The sequence below is a fragment of the Ricinus communis genome, chromosome 9 (assembly GCF_019578655.1).
Source record: "Ricinus communis isolate WT05 ecotype wild-type chromosome 9, ASM1957865v1, whole genome shotgun sequence".
Classification (NCBI taxonomy): Eukaryota; Viridiplantae; Streptophyta; class Magnoliopsida; order Malpighiales; family Euphorbiaceae; genus Ricinus; species Ricinus communis.
The window spans coordinates 23,887,946-23,907,762 of record NC_063264.1 but is presented as its reverse complement, the minus strand read 5'-3'; the positions used below and the strand labels follow the sequence as shown (position 1 = coordinate 23,907,762).

Below are 19,817 nucleotides of genomic sequence, written 5' to 3'. Positions count from 1 at the left end.
TTTTTTTTTTTTATAGTAAATAATATTACTCTCACAACAATCTATTTTGAAAGTTTTATTTTGCTTTGTTCATCTTCAGCGTCAAAGGAGCCATGGTACAGATAGAGGCATGGTTTTGTTGATGTCTTCAAAGCCCTTCAAGACATACATTTGAAGTTTAAAGGCCAAACACATGGTCTACAAAATCAGAAAATTCCATGAATATAATCCATTTACTTACTTTCTATTATTATTATTATTATCATTATTATTATTATTATTATTATTACTTGGAAAGAGACATCAAATTAGACCCACCTGAGGACAAAGCATAAAAAGCTTGTGCAAACAGGTTTAATGAGGTATCAAATGCCATCAAGATTCTTATTCTGATTGCACAAGAGGACATTGTTTGCAACAATCCTTTTGGCTTGGTGGGTACAAGACAAGTTCAGCATCTTTGTAAAACTCACTACTCAGTGATGCCAATATATGTCTTTAACCAAAAATACACTTACCAAGTCCATAATTCCTTGTTTCTCTTTTTCTTTTATACATAGAGTTGTTAATTTAACATATCAAACATTACAAAAACCTATGCATTAGTTTATGGGGTTCGTCCATTTCGATAACTATGTCAAAGAACTAGGCTGTGGATAAGGACATCCACTATTTTTTTTCTTTTATGAATAATTCCACCTAGTGGATATCTAACTTCCAATGTTTTTCTATTGTTAGAAGGTTTATAAGAGGTAACATTTAATTACTTAAAATTGCTAGCTTTAGTTATTACAGAAATGATTATACATGAATCCAATAAGACCCCATTATATTTGATTCGATTCTTGTTAATAGTTACACTTATAGATTTTATTAGTCACTTTGGATATATTTTAAAAATTTAATATAATATCATAGTAAAAAGAAAAATAAATTTGCTCTAGTTTTATTTTTCAGGTTTTTTTGGATGTCCAAATTTGATTGTGCGGTCTAATTATGACATTTATTTCAAGTGGCAACTATATGATATTGTAAATTGTAAGGCCTAATTACTAACTAGTTGGTTCTAGTTATTTTGATAAAGTTGAGGGGTGATTTAATAAAATTCAAGTTATATTAATTTAAATTCTTCTTTACCCGTTTCATTACTTACCTCCACCGATTTCAAAAATTAAAGGAACAAATAGAAAGAACAAAACTTGGCAGAACCCTCAAGTGAAAGATTCGAATTACTATGATATTATAATCCAAAAAGGTGCACATAGTTGAGCTATTAAAGTCTTGGTTTCAAGTTGACAGAGAGAAAGCCTGAAATCTCATCAGCTCATTGATACATTTCCAAGCTATTCTCCTTATTTCTTTTGTGAGCTATTACTCTTGTCAAAATTGTCAAATGAGCTCTACATTTTCACTAGCAGCTAAGCCTTGCATTAAAGGAAACGATAGCAAATTCTTGCATGCAAAATCTGTAGTTACAAGAGCTAAAGCTCAAGTGATCACAGCTCCAAAACAATCAGACACAAGTGCTTTTCCTCAGTTACTGACACAAAGGATTCTTCACACTGATATTCATGTGCGCCAAATAGTTGAAAGGCAGTCTCAAGCTGACTGCTTATTAGCCCAGCAAGATCCCTGTAGAAAGCCAGAATTCCACCCTTTGTTTCTTGAAGAAGCTTATGCAAGATGCAAAAACATTTGTGCTGAATATGCCAAGACTTTCTATCTAGGTTGGCTGGCATCATAATCCTTATATCCACTTCTTCTACAATGTATGCATAGTCCTGGTGCCACCTGTGCTTTTATTGTTTCTGTTTTCTGAGCTTGCACCATCCTGTGTTGTCTGATGCAGGGACATTGCTGATGACAGAGGAGCGACAGAAAGCCATATGGGCAATTTATGGTAGAGTGATTATTGTCGGATATGCAAATTCAACACCAATACAGTATTCTTTTTTTAGCTCTGAAACGAAATATATTCCTTGCAGTTTGGTGTAGGAGAACAGATGAACTGGTGGATGGACCGAATGCAGGGTACATGAGCTCAGCTGTTCTTGACAGATGGGAAGAGAGACTGCAAAACATCTTTGATGGACAGCCTTATGACATGCTTGATGCTGCACTGACAGATACTGTTTTCAGGTTCCCTCTAGACATTAAGGTCTGCACCTGCCTATGTAACTCATCACAAGAAATTGCTGAGTTAGATTATTTGTACATAATGGGCTGACACAGTTTTATGATGTATGATCACAGCCTTTCATGGACATGATTGAGGGTATGAGAATGGATACAAAGAAATGTAGGTACGAGGATTTTGAAGAGTTGTATCGTTACTGCTACTATGTTGCTGGCACTGTCGGCCTTATGAGTGTTCCTGTAATGGGAATAGCACCGGAAGCTTGTGTTTCTGCTCAGACAATCTATAGTGCAGCTCTCAACTTGGGTATCGGAAATCAGCTTACTAACATTCTCAGAGATGTAGGAGAGGAGTAAGTGATTTCTACTTCCCCTCTTTTTATCTTTTTCTTTTCTTTGTTGGGCTGTGAAAGGAGCCATGGACTGTAGGCTAGACAGCACCCGTTCTTTTGCAGAAACTCTCCCCACAGGAAATTTCTGAAAGCTTTCCCCCCGTCCGCACCCTTCAGCATAAATCTTTTTCAGAGTAATAATAGTATAAGCTTTATGATTTGTTGTAACAGTGCTATGAGAGGAAGAGTTTATCTTCCACAAGATGAGCTTGCGCAGTTTGGGCTGCGTGACGAGGATGTTTTTGGTGGAAAGGTAACTGATAGATGGAGGGAGTTCATGAAGGAGCAAATTACAAGGGCAAGATACTACTTCAACCTTGCTGAGGAAGGAGCCTCTCAGCTAGACAAAGCTAGCCGTTGGCCGGTATATGCTTTCATCGTGTTCTTCCATTTGTTTACATAATTGATGGAATTGCATCCTTTTCATCACTGAATTTTGATACATTTGAGTCTAGCATCAGAAAATCAAGAGTTAATTATTAAAATAGCCCCCTAAGTTGTTGGAGGGCCACTTGCTAAATTGGCTCAGGCCACCTTAGTTATTAGAGCTCAACAACAAGATGAAGAATATGGACCACACACCCTTTAGAGCCCATTGTTAAAATTTATCATCGCCAAACTTATATTCCATATACAATGTGATCATTGTTGGTGGCATTACAAAGAAATCAATGCATCATAGCTTTTCATTCCTTATCAAGTTGTCAAGAAGCTTTACTAAATTGATCTGTGATTTGCAGGTATGGTCATGCTTAATCCTGTACAGAGAAATCTTGGATGCAATTGAGGATAATGATTATGATAACTTGACAAAGAGAGCTTATGTTGGAAGGACTAAGAAGCTTCTCACATTGCCCTTAGCATACACTAAAGCTCAATCCCCACCAAGTTTGATTCTTCAATACCATTGAGACAGAGAGGGGAGGGGAGCATATACAAAGAAAAAGAAAAGAAACAAGAAATCTCTGATCAAGAAGAGAAATAGTATATAAATGTAATGCTAGCTAGGCCTGGACCATGGCTGTAAAGTGATTATGATTCAGTTGAGAAAGATTAGTTTTCTTCTTCTATCGCCATAAATTTCATACACATTTATGATTCATCACTCATTTTAAAAGTCTCAATTTCAGTCAAGAACTAAACCTATAAATTCTGTTTAATTTCTTGAGAGACTTAATGGTTAAAATAAATTTAAATTATTTATTTTAACCATTAAGTCCAAAGTCCAAAGCTCAATACTGCACAGATGGAAAGTTAGACCCATGAGATAACAATGTTAAGGAAAATTCAGTTTGTTGTGGCAATTAATCTCTCTTAAAAGTGTTAACAATCTAAGTTGTTCATTTTATGATCCTCTCCTCTCTTACAATGTTAATGAAGGTTCCAAGTAAATTGGAGATTGAGCTTTTGTAAATAGAAAGGTGAATATGCAAATAGTAAACCAACATAAACATGGCAGCTTCATTATACAAGGCAAATCCCATTAACATTAACAGCTTTAGCATATGCTAAAGGCAAAGTGAGAAGCTTCTCAGTCTTTCCAACATAAGCTGTCTTTGTCAAGTTATCGTAATCATTATCTTCAATTGCATCCAAGATTTTGCTATACAACATTAAGCATGACCATACCTGTAAATCAAAAATCTAGAAATCAGTTTGCTCTGATGCATGGAAATTAAAGCAGTGATTTTGGAAGTAAGAAAGCATGTACCGGCCAACGACTAGCCTTGTGAAGATGTGAGATTCCATCTTCAGCAAGCTTAAAGTAGTATCTTGCCCTTGTAATCTGCTCCTTCATGAACTCTTTCCATTTATCTGTCACCTTTCTTGTGAAAATATCCTCATGGCATAGCCCAAACTGTGCTAACTCATCTTGGGGAAGATAAATTCTTCCTCTCAAGCCACTGAAAAAGAATCCAAATTGTTGCATTTTAATGTAATTTTGTTAGATTCTTTTAAAATTGTTAATTTATTCATAATTTAAATTATTAAGTACAATTTCGACTGAATTTATGAAATAGGGGTAAGCCCAACTTTATCAAACAATTTCTCAAACCACTTTACAATTTTAGAAGTTGAAAAGCCAACATGGAATCCCTATGCTTAGATTTGCAACACTGCATCTTTTATTTTATAGTAATTACTCTTGACATTGAAAAATTATTATTTTTTAATCTTTTTTATTCCTTAAATTTATAATAAAGAGGGATAATATTAAAATTTTATATTTACTTTCGTATTTGTCATAAAACTTTAATTTATTTTCTTTTATTCATTCAACTTTATTTTTAGTCATAACTAACTAATAAATGTTTGAAGAGATAATCACTTTTTATTATCTGATTTTTACTCTAATATGCAAATTGCTCGTGTCTCAATTTTATTATTCTAAACTCCCTTTATATTCTTACAAAATTAACTACTAACTCTATGAGTTTAAAGTCAATACAGTTTAAGGACTAAATTGAAAAATAAATTACAATTTAATTCTTAAATTGCTTACCAAATATTAAAATAATCTAAAATTAATTATTTTTATCAAGTTTGAGTAAAATTTTTATTTTTAGCATAGTTGAATTAATGTTTATCAAAAAAATAAAAAAATAAAAATTTATAGCTATAACTATATATTGTATTTTAAAGAATTAAGATTAAATTGTATACTAATTTGATAATGTTGCTCTAAATATAAGAATTTTTAAAATATTTAAAATTTCAGAATTAGATTGTGCTAAAAACTAGAATAAGTAAAAATGATAATTAATTTATTTTATTAAATAATAAAATTAACTTATAGTAAAACTAACTATCACTCCCACTAAAATTAATAAATTCACTTTAACATGATAAAAGAATTAATTTTTGATGAATTTTAGACTTGGTGAAATATTCAAGAATTAAATTATAATTTTATTTTTAATTTAATCTTTTAACTGGACTGATTTTGAATCAGAGGATTAGTAGTTAATTTGTAAAAAAAAAAAGAAGAAGAATTTAATAATAAACACAGGAGGTAAATAGTAATTATTCCATATTTAACACACCATATTGTTTTTTAAATTATTGTTTCTCCATAGGCCATTCTTGCAACATATTAATCTTTCACTTGCTAAAGCGATTAAATCAAAAAATAATTGAACATGAATAATTAAAATATAATAAATTAAAATAGATTAAATATAAAATTTAATAACTATTTTATATAATTATCCTAGAAAAGAGAAAACAACTTTCCCACCCTATATTTTTGTTTCTACATTTAAAAGGAAAATTAAAAAATAGGGTAAGAAATTAAACCACAAAGAAAGAGTTAATGTCATAATGTAAAAGGAAAGAAGAAAGGACTTACTCCTCTCCTACATCTCTAAGGATGTTTGTGAGCTGATTTGCTATAGCCATGTAAAGAGCTCCATAATAGATAGTTTGAGCAGAAACACATGAATCAGGTGCTATTCCCAATACTGGAACAGTCATTAGGCTAACAGTACCAGCAACATAGTAGCAATAAAGATATAGCTCTTCAAAATTCTCATACCGAAATTTCCTTGTATCCATTCTCATGCCCTCAATCATGTCCTTGAAAGGCTGTAAATATAAAACATCCAAAATATTAGTCACTAGAAAATGTAATACACCTGCCTTAAAAGAAAGATAAAGTAAAACACTAGGAGTAGCTAAAAATTAAATAGGAAATGATTCGATTATACAAGGAAATTAATAGTCATTTAGGCACCTCAATATGTAGAGCAAACTTAAAGACAGTATCAGTAAGTGCAGCATCGAGAATGTCATGGGGGTTTCCATCAAAGATGCTTTCAAGTCTCTGCTCCCACAAATCAAGAACAGCTGAGCTCATGTGTTCTGCATTGGGTCCATCCACAAGTTCATCTGTCCTCCTACTCCAAACTGCATAAATTAAAACATTTCATTTCCCACAGTGCAAGAAAAGTTGTCAGATCTAAAAATTACAAGGTATTGTTTGAAAGTATGGCTTTTTTTGTATCTACATGCTTCAGATATATATCTCAATTTGAATAAGATCTCTACTGAATAAAATGTTTAAAAGAAATGGCTTTCTGCCATAAATTGCCCATATGGCTTACCATAAATTGCCCATATGGCTTTCTGCTGTTCCTCAGTCATTAGCAAAGTACCTGAATGGAGAAAGCATCTGAACATCAGTTTATAGTCACTTCAATTTCCTATGAGATAACAGAAAGAAATATAAGTGAAGTGATATAACTTGAACTTGTTGTATATAACGGGTTTCCCCAACAGAAGAATTGGAAAGAGGATGTAATTGATCAAACCTAGATAGAAAGTCTTGGCATTTTGAGCACAAATCTTTTTACACCTCTTGTAAGCTTCTTCAAGAAACAATGGAGGAAAATCTGGCTTTCTATGAGCATTTTGGTGGGGCAACAGGGAGACTGCCTGAGACTGCTTTGCAATAACTTCGTGCATGTGAAGATCAATACGAGGAAGAATGGAGATCCTTGATTGTCTATTAGGAGCTGACATGATCAGTGCTCGAGTTCTTTCTGTTGTAGCTGATATGAATGGTGGATGCAGCAAGTTCCTATTGTTTGGGTTAAGGCCATAAGGCTTAGGTGCAACTGAAAGTGTAGAGAACATAATCATCAAGTTCTTTTAGAGAAATGGCCAGCTGAAAAGGAGTAGAGATCAAATCATATATAGGAAAGGTTATTTGTCGGTAGAATGTAAAAAGGAAAGAACTTTGGTAAAAATATTTTAAGAGAAAAAACGTGGGAGAAGTGAATAAACAGTAGTAATACCTAATTTAATAACTTTAATATTATAGTTTGATTTTTTCACTTAACTAAATGACTCAATGTCTCATTTTAATAGTTTTATATTAGTGTTGGTCTGTCAGTCCTACCAACATTTATCACCATTGAATAATTTTATATTAGTATCAGTCTATCAGTTTTATCGAAATTTTTCATTACTTTTATGTAAATGTTACGTGGTTTGAATTTTTTCTTATTAAATATCAGATCGCCACCATTTGACAATTTAGATTGTATAGTTTACTTTTAGATAAAAAGAGATATATAGTTAAAAATTATGATAAAAAAATATTTTATTATTAAAAAGTATCAATTGTTAAAAACTTAGCCATTTTTATTCCGATCAGCCGTCATTATTATATTTCTCATATTTGATAATATGAGTTTAGAGCTTAATAACTCAAAACATCATTATTTGACCATTTAATCAATCTCATTGGATCAATAATTTCTTAAATAATAATTTAACGGTCAAATAATAAAATTAGAAGTTGTTAAGCTCCAGAGTCATGTTATCAAATATAGGCAACTTCATAATGATAATTGATCAGATCAGAGTGAAGGTGACTAAATTCTTATACACTGAAACCTTTTATAGTAAAATGTCTTTCTTTGTAATCACTTCTTTTTATCTAAAAAAAACTACATATTTTAAGTTGTAAAACAATGAAATCATGCTATTTTTTTTGTACTCATCCCTAACCTTTTTATCAAATCAAGGTATATTTTATTTTTAACAAAAATATTTTCTTGTTTATAAAAAATAATTAACTAATCTTTTTTTATTTACTGTATTCTTTAGCATAATTTAATTATAGTAAAATCTAAACATTTTAATACTCACAGTTAGCAATATGTTGAGATTTCATTTAATTTAGTTTTAGATTATCAAAATAAATAAATATAATTTCTATTGTTAATTTTATTACATTTATTATTAATTTAATTATACTAGAATTAAAATTTTGATAAAAAATTTAAAAATAAAATTATATTTTCTTCAATTACTTTAACCCTTTAATTGCGTTAGCTTTTAAAATATAAATAAATTTAAATAGAATAAACCAAAATTTAGACGGTAACTCATATATTAAACTAAAATTAAGAAATAAGTAGTGTTAACCAAACCTAGTTGATTAACATCAATTCTAACTAAAAAAAAAAATATTTTAGTATAAAAAAATTATAGAATAAAAAAATAAAATCTTTTGTTTATTTTAGGCCTTCGCGAGGACATCTCATTACTCTTTCTTCAAGTTAGGGCTGAATCATATGCGCTTGCTGGGGATATTGAATGATTTATGTAGCTCTCTCTCTACTTATACGAATCTCTCTTTCTTTTCAAAACAAACAAGAAAAATAGAAAAACTAATATAATTAATGAAAGTCTTGATCATATTTGACACGTCATGCACCCATTTTAATATTTTCTTTGAAGTAGGAGATAATCAATAATTAATGTCAATGCATTAGGTTCACCACCACAAAGGGGTCTATCCATGCAACTTAAAGAAATGAATTAGATAAACAAATAATTGAATCTGCCTTATAACAAGTAGATGTCTCAAATGAGTAGTACATATTTCTTATTAAAATATGTATAAATAATTTAATGGTGAGGTGTGAAATACTTATACTTCCTACTATTCATATATTAACTATTAGTAATATCCTAAATATCATATTGGATTGGTTAGTTTAATCTGTTTAATTGTAAATTAGTGATTAGTTCAGTATAATTGTTCTGAATAGCCATATTGCATTTAGTTGAATCGGTTAAATTAAAAATATCAATTCACCAATTTATTTATATATATTTATAAAAAATTATTAAAAAATAAATTACCATATTAAGGATTAAATAAGCTTGCATTTAAAATAGAATTTATAATTCACTTTCTTTCATCTTATATGTTTTGTTTCTATTATTTACTTATAAGCTTGATAACTAAAATGAACATCAATATATATCTATTTAAATGTATTATTTAATTATTAGATTTTATTGTCTAAACTTTTTGGGATACTATTAAAATTTAATAATTTACTGTAATTATCATTTTAAAATATAATCAAACCAATCTGACCGGCAATCAAACCGGCGAATTAGTCACGTTTTATTAGCTTCAATCCCACTAAAATGAATAGTTGAAAGGCCAACAACAACAACAACAACAACAAAAATTTGCAAAGAAAAGAAAATTTGTGTATTTTCTTATATGTTCTGATTATGTTTTCCTTTTATATTACATATGCACAAACTCTGGGCTTTTTTTTTCTATTTGTTTTCTATGCTAACTCTAGTCTTCCATTTCCCTATAGAAAGTCCAGAAAATGAATAACAATGCATTATTCATTCTCCTTCAAATCCAGGGAGATGGGCTTAAATGCAGCTAACACCACAGCAACTTTACAGGCAAGAAACCCCATTGTTCCGATCAACAGATCTTTTGGGGTAAACACCATTGCAAAATCTCCAGAGCTAAACTTCACTGCTAGAGAGGTAAGTCCTATTGCCAATGCCAAGCCTGATACTGGTCCCTTCAACCCTCTAAATAGATTTTCAATCCCGCCCGTATTACTGGATACGGGACTTGAAGATGGTAATCCATCGACAGACCTTTGCAGCAGCAACAAATATGAGAAGCCGAAGATCCCACCAATGAAGAATGCAAATGCTGAATTTTCATCAGCTGAGAAATTTGCTACTATTGTACCAAGAAAAATTAGAGCAGCATCATAAGATAACAAGGATAACTTCAAATCTGCATACTCTCTCATGCTTTCCTCATTGGAAATCCTGCCAGCAGATATTGATGTTGATTCAGGAGTTTTGCTCAATAAGTTGTATGGGTCAACCCTGGATAATTCTGAAACAAGACTAGGCCTTAGCTCCACGACAGATATGTCAGTCCCTTCTCCAAGTAATATGTCATCAACTTGAAATTCATACTGGAAAGCAGTGAACTGAATGTCTTCTCTATCATTTCCTTCTAATGAAGTTTCACAAGGACTAATGACTGTCAGGCTCACACCACCTAATCTCCATTGACCTGACTTGGAAATTCAAGACACAAAGGAAAGGAAAGCCCATCACTGCCATATAATAAACAAGTTTCTCCTACAATGATAATTCCAAAACCCGTATGGATTAAACAAGTTTAATTGAGGAGAGCATATACAAATTTAGTCACGTCTCAGGAATGGTTTGTCATGCCAAGCATTGTTGTATCTCAGAATAAATGAGATGAAATGGGCATTGACCATATATATCCTCTATAATTATAGTGCAGAAACTACATATCCTACAGTACATTAGAACTACATGTAGAAGATACCAACCTGATTCAATGCTAATCCAAAGAGCTTCAATTCCCTCCAATTTTGGTCCCTCAAACATGAATACATCAGCAGAACCTCTTTGGAAATGAACTGGGTTGCCCTCTACCATTTTCAAGGGTTCTGCAGAATTGGACTTCAAAATCACATGAATCGTCTGCAATATAGAGCTACCATTTGTATCAATTAAGCATAAGAGTACTCCAGCATTTGGATCACTCAGGCTTGACCCATAGGCATTACTTGTCTGTATCTTAACCTTGAACAGAGACTGAGATCCACCTGCATTGAAAGTCAGAAAATCCTTCTGTTGAGAGGTTTCTGTGCATACTTTAGGTTCTGTGGCTTCTAAGAGGCGCAAAGGTTTTGCATAGCCATGAAAGTCTGAAACAGAAGATAATTTAATTTAGTTCTTAAGAACTATACAGTAATAGCTTGTCAATAGAATTGGATACATAAGCAAAGAAGGATATTAACAATGTCTTATAACTCTATGTTTCCATGAAATTGGCACTCTAAGCTTTACAAGAAAAAGAAAGGCTATAAATGATTAATTCACTAGACAGAGTTGATATCAGTGAAGTGTAATTTAACTTTGCTTCTCAAGACAAGTTATGTTTTCCCGTATGCGGATAAGATCCAATGTGGAACATATTGCAAAAGAAGTTTGTATAACATGAGATGCATATGAAAGCTCAACTTTTCCCGCAAGACAACTACCAAGAGAGGAATCTCATGAAATTTAGTTGTCCATTCTCCAACTCCTCATCCTCCAAATACATAACATACCCCTCAAATTCAAAATATAGCAACATATCAATCACTCTATACTACTTGGCTCTATCAATGATAAAGGTGTAATATTATTAAGAATTAAAACTATCAAAGATTTTGAACAGTAGTAAATTTACTTTCAGTAGAACTTATAAGAAGTCTAATTGAAGGATACAGATTACCAGGCAACAAAAAGAAAAATTCATGTTCAAAACTAGCATATATAATTCTTTGTTATTGCTAAAGAAATGTTAAATTCCACAATCCAAATCCTTGCTTAAAGTTTGTGTTATCTTCAATTCCGAAGCATTTAAAATTACCTTGTTAATTTTTTTTTCTTTTAACTCTAATAACGAGGGCGCTAAGGAGGCGTCAGCTTAGCTGAGATGTCCAGTTGCGCCTGGTAAGACTTTGTAATCATCATTATTGCTTTGTATATATATATATATATATAAAATTAACTTGCCCTTAATCTATTTGAAACTAGTCCAATATTGAGAAATTACTAGTCATTTATATACAACCAAGACAATAACAACAATCCAATAGACTATTTAAGACAGATATCAGCAATGAAGTTGATATAGTCTGTCATTATTAACTCACACACAGACCATTAAGGAATAAAGACACTAACAACAAAAATTGCCTATCAAGGCAGAAATGCTCGATGAAATTAATTCATATAGAAAGGGCTTTGGTGTTAGGCTCCATTAACATCATACAGTACACTAATATCTCATATTACCGAAAGAAAGAATTAGAAAACATGAATATGATTCTAATAATTGAACTTAATAGACTGAAACTTATCTGAATGACTAGTCAAAGCTTTATCTAATAATAATAATATTAATATAAGAAAAAATAAGTTATTACAAATCAGAAAAAGAGATTCTTTTAGGCCAACAACAGTTTCAAGCAATCAAAAAAAGGAAAAAAAGACCCATTAACACCAAGTAGCAGTAGAAGCATATTGTTTGATCAAGAAAGAAAGAAGGAAAGACAGAAAGAGAATTGTTACCTTGGGGATGGTACTGTTTGTAATTCTTGATAACAGAAAAGGGAAACCTTCTTCTTGTTCTCGTTGTTATGGCAAAATTGGTTGAGATCAATGGATATTTTCTATTTTTGTGAAGGCCGTTTTTATGATTTGGTGCAACCATAGAGGTATAGCTCAGAGAAACTGATTCCATTCCCATTTTTCTCACAAACAGTAGAGATTAAAGATACTGTTATTGACGACAGCGGGGGTGATGAGGCTAAAAATCGTTTTTTCTGTTATTATAAAAATGAAGATAAAGGATGACAGGAAGTGTTCGTAGTCCAACGATTAGTATAATTGCGTTCCAAGCAATAAACCCGGGTTCGACTCCGGACGAACTCAAAACAATAGATACTTTTTTGTCTTTGTATGCTAAAAGCCCTCAAATGAGCTGGCACCCAAAGATCAATGATCAACCAGAGACCTTTACTCTGGCGGGAAGCGATCTTCGATCGAGCTCTAATATTTTCTTTTTAAATTTACCTATGTACCATTTTCCATCACTCTCGGATTTATACCGGAACACTCATCAAACTCTTATGTTCTATTGCCGTCCCATCCTGAGTCATCATGCAATGATAAAATCAATGATAAAGGAAGAACATATATGAATAGTAATTAAAAAGCATAATACATATGAATAATAATTAAATTAATAATTAAACTTGCAATAAAATAATCACGATAGCAAATCAAAAATTTATGCATGACACACGTAAGTAGATATATGACTTTAACTCACAGCTTTAGCGACTTCCTAGCTCTGCTCCGGTGCCTCGGTTGGAGCAAGCCGAACAGACGGATTATCTAATCATGGAAAACAATTTATCAATAACGCTGAACAATTTACAATTGATCCTAGGTCTAAATTCCTAGGACTGACTGTCTAAGAATCTCGACTCGGGTAAATTCTACCGAAAATTCGGCAGAACCTCCCCTATAATACGAATATTTACCCCCATAAAATGGGTCCAGGACCTTCCAGAAAAATACTTCAAATATTCAACAATTAATACAACGGGAGTCGGGTTCCCAAGACTTCACTAATTTTTCCGACTCCGCCACACAGCACAAAAAACACAATCTAAGGCAGGCAGTCCGACAACAAATATTTTAACACACAATATTTTATAATATTCAACACAATTCAATAGACACACAATTAAATCAAAGAATTCCAAAATCAACGGGCCAGAGAAAATTACCGAGACGCTTGATCGCTCGGTCAACTCGCCTCTAGCCGCCGGAGTCCAATCGACGATCCGAACACACCATCGGACTCGAAACGACGTGCTGATGACGATTCCCGCTTTCGATTTTTCGATCCGACCCTCGATCATCCGAAGAGATTTGCGGATGATCTCGGCCGTCGATTTGCAAATGAAGTCCGATGCCATTGCGAAGCTTGAGCTAAGAGAGTCGGGATATGCCCTCCGATTGTTCATAGCTCGCCGGAGCTCGCCAGAAAAACCCAAAAACGTCGGCTGCCCCTCCTAAATTCACTTCATTTGGATCTTCGGTCTTGGTACCACAGTGTCATTGCCAAACAAGAGCTCTACTTTAGAGCCGATCGCCACCCGACTTCGGCCAACACTGAAATGGCCGGACGCTTGCCAGCGATTCCGCTGACACCCTCCATCGCCGCCTAGCTTCCTCGCCGGCATCGCCGGTCGCCACCAGCTGGAATTCGCCTTCTTCTTCTTCCTCTTCCTTGATTCTTCTTTCTCTCTCCCCGATCCTTCTTTTCTTTTGTTCTTCTCCATATCGACAATTAGCCCCTGAACTTTCCTTCCTTGCAATTAGGTTCCTCAACTTTTTTAATTACTGCAAATTTCGTCCTGTAAAAATTCCAATTAACTCCCAAACTTTTCTTTAGCCTTTCAATTAAGCCCCTAACTATTTAATTTGGGCCAAATTAGAATTATTGAAATACATAATTACATATATACCCATGACCGACGTACTTATTTATAAAAATACCAAACATAAAATTTTCATTAAAACCCCATATTAATGAAATTATACTTTTAATCCTTATTCCAAAATAAATTTCTAATTTAGTCCTAACACACAATTAAATTAAATAACCAATTTGCTAAATATTTTCTAACTTAAAATTAAATTCCACTAGCTAATTAAAATACCAATTTTTCCAAGATTTTTTTATAAAAACACCTTTTACAAATTCTTCCATAATCCTCCAATATATAATTTTATTTATATATATACATTTTGGAAAAACTCCAATAACCGAAAATATAATTTATTTCTCAAATAATTTACTTAATTAACTCCTTAAAAATCAAACTAATTGGGTATAGAAAAATAACTCATTTATTTGTCTAATATTAAATTTTAAAATTACGTTTAAATCATTCCAATTAAACTGAATAAAAATATAATTAAATTAATTTAAATAAAACTCATTTATTAATCATTATTAATATTATCTTTATTAAAGAGAAATTTCAGGTATTACAAAATATATTAGTATGTAATTTTATATAAAAGTTAAATATTAAAATATTTTATGTAAATTTAATCTAAATTTTATATTTTTGTTTGACTAAATATATAAAGGTATTGAAAAGTCAATGTAACCTTCAAAACTCATTTAATTTTTATTGACTTTCTTAAAGAGATTTATGGACTAAGTGGTAAGTGTCAACCATATTTATGAAAATAGATAAGAATTACAATTTGAATGCAGAAATAATTTTAGCACAAAATCAAACTGCTACTAAGCCTACATAGAAGCTGTCGTCATTAACGGCTACTAGCACCTATCATCTTAATTTTTAAAGTTTTCTCATTTGCATCAAGTGATGTGAAGATTCAAGCATTTCTCATTCACGACAGTAGAGCTTTTATGTTGTGATTGTGAACCATTTTATGAAAAGGAATTGGCTTTACATCCTGATCAATAAAAGAATTGCCTTTACACCCAAGCAAACCCAGTAGAAGTTTTGGATCTTGATCCTAAACAATCGTAATACTAATTACAATTTCACTATTGGAGATTGAAAAAGAAAAGAAGAGACAATCTAGTTTAAAGAAATGTTCTTGGTTCTCTGAATCTTCATTAAAGGTCACCACCAATTGAAGCATCCTTCTTAAATATTTTCAGCCCTGCTATATTTGTAACACCTTCTTTGATTTGCAAAACATCATCAAGAAATACCATCCAATGGCACCCACAGTCATCAAACCACTCACCAGATAAACAGTCTTAGTAGCAACAGCCATTATGAGTACTAAGAACACAGATGGTATCAAACACATAACAATCAACCATGGTAGCCTCACTGGAATCTTGTAAGGCCTGTTCAGTTCAGGCAACTTCCTTCTCAACCAAAGGAAAGATGCAAATTCCAACAGCATACCTAAACTATACAAGAAATTAGCTGATGAAATAATATCAGTGAAATCCATAAATGATACTCCAATTATGATCAATGTTGAAACCAGTATCCCCACCCAAGGAGTATCAAACCATTTAGCCCTTTTGGTAAAAAACTGAGGCAAGAATCCCAAATCAGCCATGCCAAGAAGCTGGTATGCACTACTACTCATTTGTGCCTCAAACAAACCAATAGCAGACAACACTGCACCAACTTCAACCCAATACTTTAGCCATTTCCCTGCAATAAGTTCAGCTGCAGTAGCATGAAACCCTGATTCCCACTCACTTTGATCCACAGAAATAGCACCAATTACCGCAAAAAGTGGAATAAAGTAAGACAGACAAGTGAATATCACAGCAGTGAATAAGGCCACAGGGAATGTTTTCCGGGGTTTATCAACTTCTCCAGCTAGAGTACTAACATTATCCCAAAAATTTAAGTTCCAAAAAAGGGTATTGAAATACAAAGTCCAGTCTTTTTTCATACCCTTTTGGCCTAAACTAAGCCATCTATGAGGTTTAATCTTTGGGATTGCGATAACAGACATAATAATAAAAGGCGAGAGCGAAACTATACCAAGCACAACAGCAGCATAGCCAACAATGGCTAATCCAGTATAGTTAAGAAAAGATAAAAACAATGTTGAAATCATAAGTGCAACTTTGCGAGGCCAACCAGAAGCCAATACAGGAAGTACCTTCTTCAAGTAATCAATGCAAAGAACTGGGAAGGCAGCAATATTGATGACAACACTCAAGAATTTCCAAGACCCCATCAAGGATCCAAAAAAGGGACCGAAAGCACGATCAGCCCAAATAACAAAACCACCATTCCCAGGATAAGCAGTAGAAAGCTCAGCAGTGATAAGAGCCTCAGGAATACTCCATACGAATGGAAATATCAAGAACCCAAGAAGTGCATAGAGTGGACCTGCAGCTTGAACAGCAGGTTCTTCACCATAAGGGCCACCGGCTACTTCAAAATAGATTAGGAATATCAGAGGGATTAAAGTAAGTTTTTTGGGTGTTTTAGTAGAGGTGGTAACAGTGGTGGTGATTGGGAGTTCTTGAGGTGTATGAGGTGATTCTTGGGAGGTTTGCATTGTGGGTTCTTGGTTTTGGGATCTGATAACAACTGCACAATGATATGTTTTGCTGTTGATTGATGGTGTAGAATGAGATGATAGTCACGATTGCGGGATCATATAATTTTATATATCATATCATGCAATAGTATTTCAGAATTATATTGTGATTTTAATTTTCTTGTTTGTTTAGGATATGTTCTTGTAATTGAACGTACTTCCTAATTAGTTTAGGATATCTTATTAAAGTAGTTTGTCCGCTTGTTGGACTTCAGTTTTCTTATTGTTTTTACTACTCAGGTACTTATAATTAGAATAGGAATCCTTAGGAAGTTTGCTTTATATATATATATATATATATATATACTATCACGAGCGTTACATACATAAATTATTATTGTAAAAATAAATATAAAATATTTAATAAATTAATATATAATAATAATATTTATTAAATATATTTAATTATTTTATGAATATATTTTTGTTGTATAATAGGAAGTTCCTACTAGGAAGTCATGTGGCAATATATATCTTATAAATTTATTTAATAATTAGACTTCAAATATATTTATGTATCATAAAACTTTTAATTTTTTTATTTAATGACTTACATGTTTATATTATCCAATTATATCTTTTATTATTATTTATTATTTATTAATTGAATAATTTTTTATTTATTTTCTTAAACTACTTTAATTATATCATTTTTATAATTATTTCATATAAAATATAAAAATTAAATTTCCATTTTAATGAAGAAAGAAATAAAAAAATAATGTTTAAATTACAAAGAAAAGAAAACAAAAAATTGCAGATCAAAATGTAAATTTATAAAAGTACATGATTAAAATGGAAATTTTCTCTTGTGTCCTCGTGAGGTGTAACTTGTTAATTTTGAGAATGTTATAATTAATACTCCATGGATAAGACACTATAATATAATTAGGATGTAATATATTAATTATTAATTAATTTTATTAAAATTAAAATAAAAAAATAAATAAATTAGAATAAAATTAATAATTATTGATTTATTTTAGAAATATTTTAGTCAAATTAGATAATTATCTTTTATATATATATATTAGTATTGCTCGTGATGTGTGCTTCGCATAGATTATTATAATAAAAGTTATAATATAAAAATATTTAATGGATTAATATAAATATAATATTTATTAATAATATTTAATTATTTTATAAATATTTAATTATTATATGATTTTAACTTATGAAAGTATATGAAAATATACTGACTCATTAAATAATTTATTTGTAATAATTCTACTAATAAAATATTATAATATAATAATGAACAGATAATTAATATATCAAATTAATTTTTAATTTTATAATTTAATACTTTTAATAGTAATATTATTATAATTAAATATAAATATAATTTTTATTAGAAATTGTGGGCGACGGTTTCAAGCGTGCACCCAAGTGTCTATAGTGACTATGACACTGCAAGGTTTTTCAACCTAATAGAAACACTCTAACTAATCACAGAAACTAGCGTGAAGATGAGAGTCGCCACACGGGTAATTCTCTAGGACAGTTTTTCTAATTGAGTGCGTTTCTCAATTCTATAAGAAAGCTTCACCACATCCAGAGATGGATTTGGAAGCCCACTTCCTTATTTGTGTAGTCTTTAATTTTATTATTTAACATGCTATTTTCTATAAATGTGACAGTTATATTTCTACACATCAAGCCCTACAACATATGAGGTCCACCTAAGTTTGACCCATTTTATTAAAGCCCAATCCAGATTTAATTTTGTTAGTTTATTTTACTAGTTATTTATGTACAAAGCTTTTACCCAGTTTAGCCCAACTATAAATTATGTTTTGATTTTAGCTTTTAAGCCTAAATAGACTACTTTTTATGTTGAGGCCCAATTAAGTGATTTTAAATTTAACATGACCCGATTAATTCATCTAAAGCATGACAAAAACTTACTAAGTCTATATTGATATTAAATTTAGCCCAATTGCCATTTGATTAACCTATTGGACTACAATTTCATGTTAGGTCCAATTTTTAACCAAGAATTTATGTGTCCAATTTTTAATTAGGCAATCACATTATAGCTATTTGACTTTCATCAAGCATGTTATCCCTTGGAACCAAGAAAAGGAGTTGAATTGATAACCTTAAATTGCAAAATTGAATAATTTTAGGCGACACAAGGATTTAAGAAAGAGTAAAGAGAATTGGAAGAGAGCTAGGGTTAGAGAAATTGACATAAAGATTTATAATGGTCCAGAAATAATCCTCCTTACATCCACTCCTCAAGATCACACTTGAGTATTCCACTATAATCTTTAAGATTACTTGGGTTTTATAAGTTCACCCAAGAACTTGGTATTTTCCAAGGCTAACACTAAACCTCTTTCCTTTGTAAACTAATCCCTCACTAAATCCATTAACCTTTGAGTGTTAATGGTTACTCAACAACCAGTTTCTTGTCTTTTTAATTCTTAGGCTCATACAACAACCTTTTAGATAGTTAGTTGAATAATAGGATTCAACTTAATATATTACACAAAGAGAAAAATTGAGTTTAGAAAGTTGAAAAATAAATTTGCAAGAGTTTGGACATAACAAAATCACACATCTTGGTTCTTAAGTCTTTATGAAGGGTACTTATACTCATACCTACCTCTTAGAGACGTCACAAAAGATCCCAAACTCATTTAATGCAAATTAGGTGACTCAGTAAGAGGTTGTTTGTTGTCTTGAAAAGCGCCCTCGCGCTTTCTAAAAAGAGTCGTTGGAGCTCCAACATCTCCAAACACGTGGCTCTAACTTAGTGGTTGATATCTCAATGGTTTGTTTGGA

The 19,817-nt window shown here is 31.6% G+C and overlaps 4 protein-coding genes across 4 annotated transcripts; 1 reads left to right on the top strand and 3 right to left on the bottom strand.

Annotated features, from left to right (window-relative positions):
• The first annotated feature begins 1,197 nt into the window (after nucleotides 1-1,197).
• Nucleotides 1,198-3,579, top strand: LOC8271540 (phytoene synthase 2, chloroplastic). The gene is made up of 6 exons (XM_002527021.4): nucleotides 1,198-1,706; nucleotides 1,829-1,879; nucleotides 1,965-2,137; nucleotides 2,233-2,468; nucleotides 2,679-2,871; nucleotides 3,248-3,579. The coding sequence occupies exons 1-6, from the start codon at nucleotides 1,373-1,375 to the stop codon at nucleotides 3,416-3,418; spliced, it is 1,158 nt and encodes a 385-aa protein (XP_002527067.1). The 5' UTR covers nucleotides 1,198-1,372; the 3' UTR covers nucleotides 3,419-3,579.
• A 365-nt stretch (nucleotides 3,580-3,944) lies between these two features.
• On the bottom strand, nucleotides 3,945-7,189 carry LOC8271541 (phytoene synthase 2, chloroplastic). Its single transcript, XM_048378899.1, has 6 exons — nucleotides 6,818-7,189; nucleotides 6,611-6,661; nucleotides 6,241-6,413; nucleotides 5,857-6,092; nucleotides 4,219-4,411; nucleotides 3,945-4,136 (listed from the first exon to the last, which is right to left on the bottom strand). Exons 1-6 carry the CDS (start codon nucleotides 7,146-7,148, stop codon nucleotides 3,972-3,974), a joined length of 1,149 nt encoding a protein of 382 aa, XP_048234856.1. The 5' UTR covers nucleotides 7,149-7,189; the 3' UTR covers nucleotides 3,945-3,971.
• Nucleotides 7,190-9,502: 2,313 nt separating this feature from the next.
• Nucleotides 9,503-12,705, bottom strand: LOC8271542. The gene is made up of 3 exons (XM_048378896.1): nucleotides 12,456-12,705; nucleotides 10,661-11,041; nucleotides 9,503-10,371 (listed from the first exon to the last, which is right to left on the bottom strand). Exons 1-3 carry the CDS (start codon nucleotides 12,631-12,633, stop codon nucleotides 9,668-9,670), a joined length of 1,263 nt encoding a protein of 420 aa, XP_048234853.1. The 5' UTR covers nucleotides 12,634-12,705; the 3' UTR covers nucleotides 9,503-9,667.
• Nucleotides 12,706-15,356: 2,651 nt separating this feature from the next.
• Nucleotides 15,357-17,163, bottom strand: LOC8271543 (probable polyamine transporter At3g13620). The gene has a single exon (XM_002527024.4). The coding sequence runs from the start codon at nucleotides 16,980-16,982 to the stop codon at nucleotides 15,609-15,611; it is 1,374 nt and encodes a 457-aa protein (XP_002527070.2). The 5' UTR covers nucleotides 16,983-17,163; the 3' UTR covers nucleotides 15,357-15,608.
• Between the last annotated feature and the right edge of the window lie 2,654 nt (nucleotides 17,164-19,817).